The sequence below is a fragment of the Mandrillus leucophaeus genome, unplaced genomic scaffold (genome assembly GCF_000951045.1).
Source record: "Mandrillus leucophaeus isolate KB7577 unplaced genomic scaffold, Mleu.le_1.0 Scaffold11, whole genome shotgun sequence".
In the NCBI taxonomy this organism is placed as follows: Eukaryota; Metazoa; Chordata; class Mammalia; order Primates; family Cercopithecidae; genus Mandrillus; species Mandrillus leucophaeus.
Genome location: NW_012099209.1, coordinates 4,076,737 through 4,084,049, shown reverse-complemented (window position 1 = coordinate 4,084,049; position 7,313 = coordinate 4,076,737). Strand labels below are relative to the sequence as shown.

The following is a 7,313-nucleotide window of genomic DNA, read 5'->3' as shown; positions in this document are numbered from 1 at the left end:
GGCTTCCTTCTCTTGGAGCCTCAGTTTCCTCATCTGGAAATTGTGGCCAAACGCTGCCCTCTTGCAGAGTTATCAGCAGGGATGGGAAAGAGCTGGACTGTAGCCCCCATGCCCTGCCCAGTTTTTGCTTCAGCCATGTCCTCCTCCTGAAATGCCCCTCCTGGCCCAGCCATGGTGGCTGGGGAGGGGACTTCAGGAGGATGCCCACCCACCCCTGCCCCACCCTAGGGAAGGGGACAGGTCTGGGCCAGCTGCCTGCCCCACACTTGGCTGGCCACCCTAGCCTGGCAGCGTCAGAGGCCCCAACACTTTCTCAATGAAAGGTATTTGGCTGTGGAGCCTGACACCTCATCACCCTCTGCCTGGAAGCTGCAGCCAACTTTGCCCGCGGCAAATGGGAGCACCCCCATTCCTGCCCCTCCCCGGGACCCCACCAGGCAGCCCTGAGCAGGGCTCTGCGGCAGGCAGGTTGGGAACCTAGTTTGCCTTGGGCGGGGGGCCTGCACCTCTCAGCCTGTCAGCTGGGGGTGTAGAGACAGTAAATTCTGGATAAATGTATGTACTTCCAACCCCTGCCAGCTCCCTCAGGGACCTCAAAGCATCTCCCCTCTCTTGCCTATCACAGCCTATCGAGGGTGAGGCTGGGGTGCCGATGTTTGGGGCTGCCCAAACCCAAACTCCAGCAGAGCCCTGGGGTCCACCTTCAGAGACCGGGGTGATGCCTCGCATTTTGAGCTTCTCCCCGTGCCTCCAGGCCCCCAAGTCCACCCTAGGGCAAAGGGAATGTTTCCCTGAATGAAAGGGAGGTTCGGATTTGCCAAGTCCTCAGCCGAAGGGGGGATGTGGCCAGTGGACAAGAGCCAGGGACCCCTCTGGGTGGAGCACTGGCCCCAGGGCATATTGGGGTCTGCACAGGTAAGCCTATCTCCTCCTAGAGAGAGAGGCTGTCTCAGGGCCCCTGAGGTTGCCAGCGCAGCAGAGCTCACGCCTCTAAATGCTAGACAGCTGCACGATGGGATCAGGGGATTTGGGGAGGGGGGGGCCAGTGGATGGGTGGGAGATTGAAGAGGAAGTGGGTGGTTGCCCCCTAAGCTAAGGGATGCACCACATACCCACTCCCTGGGGGGTGTCAGCCAGGGACAAGTCTCCCATCTCAGATGCCCCGGAGGCCACTCCAGTCTTGCCACATTGATGCCTTCGTCCCCAGGCCCTGGGGACTCACACACCTAGAGCTACAGGGGGCTCAAAGCTGCTGGGATTCATGCCAGACTTCAGTTTTTCTATCTGGACAGTGGGGGTGTGGTCAGAACAGCACCGGCCCCGTGGAGCTCCAGGAGGACACACGTGCACACAGACCGCCAGCCAGCTGTGATTCTGCCGCCTCCGGAACCAGGGTCCTGGCAAGGTCAGAAAGCCCTGGCCTCAGGCAGCCCCATTGCCACATGACCGATGTGTGGCCGGGGTTCAGGTGGGTGGGGCCCAGGGTGGGGCTGCTGTGGACTTGACTGAGGAGGTCCAGGGTGGCCTCGATCGCTGTTGCCTGCCCCAGAGACTCCCCTGCCAGGGCCCTTCCCTGCCCGCTGTAGCTCCGGGGCACATGGCCAGGCACAGCCAAGGAGGCCAGGCCAGAGCAGCGGCTGCTACTGTGTTCAGCGGTCACGGCCGCCTGGGCTTCTTGCCCCTGGTACCTGTGTGTGCCTCCACGTGTTTCTGCCTGCAAAGGTATATCTGGGCCGGGCAGCCCCAGCCTCCATCCTTCCTCCCTGGAGCCTGACACCATGAGTTGGAAATAAAGCATTTTTAATTGAGCCCCCGGAGGGCGGGAATATCCACCCCAACGCTCCAGGCAGGTCTCTAAGCACCAAACATGTGAGAATTGTTCCCCTCAGCCCCAGAGCCTACCCCACATGGGAACCCCAAGAAGCTCCTTCCTCCTTTTCACTGGGCCTAGCCTGGACCCCGCACCCCCACTCACACCCACAACCAGCTCCCCACACTTTGTTTCAATAAATAACCCCAAAAACAAAACTCGGGGCAGGGGACCTGGTCTAGCGCTGAGCTCCAAATAGGCAGAGGGGACTTTATGCCGAACGTCAGAACTCCCAAAGGTAGAAGATTGAAATCAGGGTCAAAATACACACGAAAAGTCAGAGACGGCTTCTGAGCTGGGGCAGCCGGTCCCTTCAGGCTAGGGTTGAACGTTGTCCCCGGGGTGCTGGCCCGAGAGTCACAGCAAACTCCATTCCATACCACACAGCAACAATCGCCTCCTTGGTGTTTCTACCATCAGATGCTCCGGGTTCTTGTCTGACTCTGAGTTCTGGACAGGGGAGGAGAAAGGAGGCCCAGACACCTGGGGAGGGGGCTGTCTGGAGAAGAAAGAGGGGCAAAACTTCCTGGGTCAGAGGAGTCTGGAGGGAGGCAGGAAAGCAAGGCCCCAGGCCCAGGTCACTGCCGGACCCTGCCCCGGCGGGTGCGGAGGGGACCTGAGGCCCGGGCCCGTGCCTGCGCCACCTCGCTCATCTCCCTGCGGATGTCACCAAGTGCTGTCGCCGGGGACTCCAGCAGCCTCTGGAAGAGGCTGGGTCGTCCAGCCGGTGGCTCCCGGCACTGGAAGGTGACGGCTGTGCCAGCGTCAGCCTTCATCTCTCTGGAGAAGCCGTCAGAGGAACCATCAAAGCAGCGGCCAATGGCGATCTCCTTGGCCAGCCGTGGGCTCTGGTCAGTGACCGTGTAGACGCCATAGTTGTGGCCCAGAGGGTCTAGGGGGGCCAGCATGGAGAAGGCAGCTGGGTCCTCTGCGGGCACCGGCGGGGGGTGCCGGGCCAGGTAATCCCGAAGGAGCCCATTGACCGCCACGCGCCGGCAGCTGCCCTGGGGCATAATGGTCACCAGCGTCCTGTCCACCTGCCGCTGGTCGAACAGCATCCCACTGCACTTGAACTCCACGCAGGCTGCCGAGGTGCCCGGTCGCTCGGGGTCTCGCACGCTCCGGGCATCCCGAAGCCCATAGAGCTGGCCCCGGGTGCGTGGGTGGCTGCCCCCCGAGTTGTGGGAGCGGACCATGTACTCCTGGGGACCCTGGATCTTCACCTTGAGGAAGCAGGCCCGGAACTCCTGCGGGTTGGGCCACCAGGCCAGGAGATCGCCAGTCCAGGAGGCAGGCGTGCCCTCTCGGAAGGGCACCACGTTGTACTCATACTTGTCCGCCTCCACCCTGGCGAAGCGGAAGTGGCTGGCGGTCACCGGGGCCCCCTGGCATTCCCGCAGGCTGCGCCACGGGTACACAGGCCCATTGGCCTCGGTGGGGTCACCTGGCCTGGGCTTGGCAAGGTTGATTCGGAAGCCGTTGCGCTTGAAGGCGGGATCGTCGTGGTCCGTCCGACGGTACCCCAGCCTGTCCAGGTAGGGCTGGGTGACGCCCACGGTGGCCGGGAGTGGGCGGGGCAGGGAGGGGGCTGGCTCCAGCTCCTCGCCGCCCAGGGTGGCGGTGACCAGGGCGGTGTAGGCGTCTGGCCGGTCGGCGTCGCAGAAGGCGGGGAGGCAGGCACCATTGGGGCCGGTGACCGCGCTGTCGAAGCGGCCCCAGGCGCGGGGGTTGGCGGAGAAGCCAGGGGCGGGCTCCAGGTTGACCAGCGTGACCACCACTCCCTCCACCTGCTCGCTGGGGTTGAACTTGTCGTTGGCGTAGGCGCGCACCTTCACGAAGCAGCGGCGGCGCTCAGGCACGTCCAGGTTGAACAGGCGCCTCTCCCGGATCTCCACGTTGCCGACCAGGAAGATGCGCTCCTCGCGGCGCACCCGGGTACCCGAGGACCCCTCGCGCCGGAAGCCGCTCTCCTCCTCCCACAAGCCGGTCTCGGGGTTCAGCGACCACAGCTTGAGGGCCTCTACGTGGCCCGGCATGTGGATCTGGCTGGCAGCCACCCGCACGGTCACCGGCCCCACCTGCAGCTGCTCCGCGGAGCCGGGCGCACGGAGGTCCACGGAGAACATGCCGTAGGTGCGCAGCGGAGCCAGCTCTCCGTCGCTGTCCATGAAGCGCAGGTCACTGGGGGCGGATGCCGCCGAGGTGAGGTCTCGGGGGTCCACGAACGTCACCCTAGCCTCCACAGGCCCTGAGTAGGGTTTGCCGTCGGCTCTGTGGAAGGCTCCAGAAGGCAGGACCAGCTCGCCCAGGGGCGCCTCATCTTCCAGCTCGCCCAGGGGGATCGTGTTGCTCTGGCTGGCATCTAAAATGACCGGTGCTTTCTTCCGCATGGCCTTGACCTCGTGGTATACGCCGGCACCTCGAGGGTCAAAAGGCAAGACCCGGACAGCGTCCATGAACTCACCGCTGGGGTCCACAAAAGTCACCACCAGCCGCTGGGTAGAGGGCGGCACCTCAATGGTAAAGTCTCCCTGGTAGGCGGTGAAGCCGATGGGCTCCTGGCCCAGCAGAATCCTGGCGAAGCGCAGCGGCTCCCCGGAGTCAGCAGCCACAACACGGCCCCGGACCAGCCCCCGAGGGGGCAGACACTTCTGGCAGCCACACTCTGCCACCACCTTCACCGGGAGGACATAGCCAGGGCAGTGGATCTCCCTTCTCTCCAGACGGCGCACAGAGCAGCAGCGGGAGCTGGTGTCCCCGCAGCGGGGGCCGGAGCCTGCCAGGCTGGGGCAGTGGGTGTTGGGGCAGAGGCCCACATCCAGGTAGGCAGGGCCACTGCCTGGCTGACCACAGTCCTCAGGGAGCTTGATCAGGTACTCTTGGGGCCGGGGGTCGCAGGCTGGCTGGCCTGGGGCTGGGGACCAAGAAAACATACAGGTCAGGGCAGGGAGGAGGACTTCATGGAGGCCAAGGCTGGGGGCTCTGTCTGTGGTCAAGGACTCAACCTAAGGGATATGGGTCTGCCCAGGGTAAAGACGGAAGGCTGGCGCTCAGAGTGGTATGGGGGCTCAGTGGAGGCCTAGGATTGGATCGGTCTGAAGTGGGGACTCCATTTGGGGTTGAGCTTAGCTATAGTCCGGGCTCTGTTTGGGTGAAGGCTTGCTCAGGGATGTGGCCAAGGACACTCACCAAGTACAGTGAGCCAGGCAGTGCCCGAGCGCACAGCACCCGCCTCGTTCCATGCCTTGCAGTGGTAGATGCCAGCCTGGTCTGGATGCAGCCCCTGGAGCTCCAGGTGGGCCCCGTACCTGTGCGCTCGCCTGTCCAGCAGGGTCCCATTGTGGAACCTGGGTGGCAGGTGAGTGACACCATAGGGCTTAGTGGGAGAGGCTGTGTCGGCCCCCAGTCTGCAGGCGCGGCTGGGGATCTGCAGAGAGGCTTTGCCAAAGTCAGCCTCCTCCCCAGCGAGACTGGCCCCATTCAACCTCCTTGGTAGTCCCTCTCCCAACCAATTCATTCCCTGTTAACGCTTTCCCCACTCTCCAGATGGGAAACCACATAACATCATGAAATTGAATCCAACTCCAAAGCCGGAGAAGATGCCCCTGAGCCCAGGGGGGGTGCTCACCAGGAGTATTTCTTGGGCATTGGGGTCCCGGAGGCTTTGCAACAGAAGGTCACATTCTGGCCAGCCTCTCGCACTCGGGACTCAGGGTGTTTCACCAGGTATGGCTTCTCTGGGGTCAAAGGTGGCAAAGATCAGAGCTTCTCCCACCGACCCTTCCCAGGCACAAGGTCCCCATCCTCTCCTTTCTCCCAGAAATGCCCGGACTCACTCTGCGCCTTCACCAATGACTGTGTCACATCTTATTTCTTCCTCCCTTGACTTTGAGTGCTAGAACTTCCTCCCCAGATCCTCAGCCCCTTCATGCCCCATGTTGTAAGGGTGCTTACCTAACTTATCAAGGATGATGGTAACCACGGAGATGGATCCGTTAGCCTGGGCCTGGGCCTCCCCTGCAGAGAAGCCATCCATCTGGGCCCTGATATTGGCATGACTGTCAGCACAGACACCAAGCACCCGGAAGGTTCCGTGAGCATCACTGGTGGCCACGGTGCCAGGCTGGTCTCGCAGGGAGATCCTGGCTCCTGGCAGTGGTTGCCCAGATTGGGTGACCACCGAGCCCAGGAGGATGTGGTCCGGGCACTCACAGGTGTCAAGGCCGCACCCTGGGGGGATATGGAGAGGCAGCAGGGCAGAGAAGCCTCCACAATCCCTCCTGAGGAGGGCTTTCCACTCAGTCACTCAACAAATATGTCTGGGGCCCTCCTATAAGGTGCCTCTCAGAGGCCTCAGCATGGCCCTGCTTGGAGCAGTCCCTGGTGTGAGGGGGTGATGGGCTGAGTGGTCAGGGCTGGGCCAGGGGGTAGGAACTGGGACCCAGAGAGGTAGGGAAGAGGTCCTATAGGAGGGGACAGGAGAGGTGAGTCTCAAAATATGGCACAGACCTTTCCAGCAGAACAGAAAATGTCTGGACAGGGGCTGGGGGCCCAGCAAGGGGCTGGATCTTGGGCTGAGAACAACTGCCCCCCTTCCCAATCCTGCGGTTTCTCCATAAAATGGAAAATTCCACTGGAAACTTCAGGGCACAGGCGCCGGGAGGGCAGAGCCAGGCGCGATGGGGTGGGGACCCCAACGCCCCATTGGCCACCATGTGCCCCCACCCTGTGACGGGCTCCCCGGAGCAGCCTCCAGGCCGTGTTTGTGGAGCCCAGGCGCTAGTGGAATTTCCAGTCTCCTCCTGGCTTGCCCGGTGTCTGGCCCTGTGAGGGCCTAGGCATCATGTCTGCCAGGCTGTGAGCGGGTGTCTGTGTGGGCGTGGGGAACCAGGAGGGGCTGCAAATGCCACGCACGTGTGCACCCTGAGTGCATGAACTGACTTCTGTTCCCCCACGGAGACATCCGTACAGTCTGGAATGCACACAGGGGAAGCACCCCCTATCTGCCCATGTCTGCCTGCACAAGAGACCCTGGCATCCACCTGTCCAGATGTGCATAGTTACCAGTGCTCCTTGGGCCCAGGAAGGAAGGAAGGGCGGGTCTCCACCTGGCTCCAGAGTTTGGGTCCACTAGGCTCCGCCCCTGCACCAGGCCCCGCCCTTCACAGCCCCGTCCCATGAGGCCCCGCCCCCAACTAGCTCCTCCCCTCTAGGCATCGATCATGAGAGGCACTGCCTCTCTACATCCAGGCCCCGCCTCTAACTCCACCCTCTCCCCCAGGCTCAGCCCCTAACCTCCCTTCCCTCCCCTTTGTACGGGGCCCCTGCCTCCAGACCCCGCCCCTCCTACCTGGACATCGAGGCCGCACGCACCTCTGCGCCTCCAGAGGACGCCCGGGACACGCATCCCCAGCGGGGCTTGGGCAGTGGCGGCGGCGCAAGC

At 63.0% G+C, this 7,313-nt stretch overlaps 1 protein-coding gene across 1 annotated transcript in view; it reads right to left on the bottom strand.

The window, feature by feature from the left end:
• Positions 1-1,783: 1,783 nt before the first annotated feature.
• Positions 1,784-7,313, bottom strand: part of CILP2 (cartilage intermediate layer protein 2) — a 14,330-nt gene continuing 8,800 nt past the window's right edge. The window contains exons 4-8 of the mRNA XM_011991317.1: positions 7,221-7,313; positions 5,825-6,100; positions 5,499-5,607; positions 5,060-5,217; positions 1,784-4,784 (exon numbers count right to left, since the gene is read on the bottom strand). The exon at positions 7,221-7,313 is cut by the window's right edge and continues 8 nt beyond it. Coding sequence (XP_011846707.1) covers positions 2,449-4,784; positions 5,060-5,217; positions 5,499-5,607; positions 5,825-6,100; positions 7,221-7,313 — 2,972 coding nt within the window. The 3' untranslated portion in view covers positions 1,784-2,448. The remainder of the gene's footprint in view (positions 4,785-5,059; positions 5,218-5,498; positions 5,608-5,824; positions 6,101-7,220) is intronic.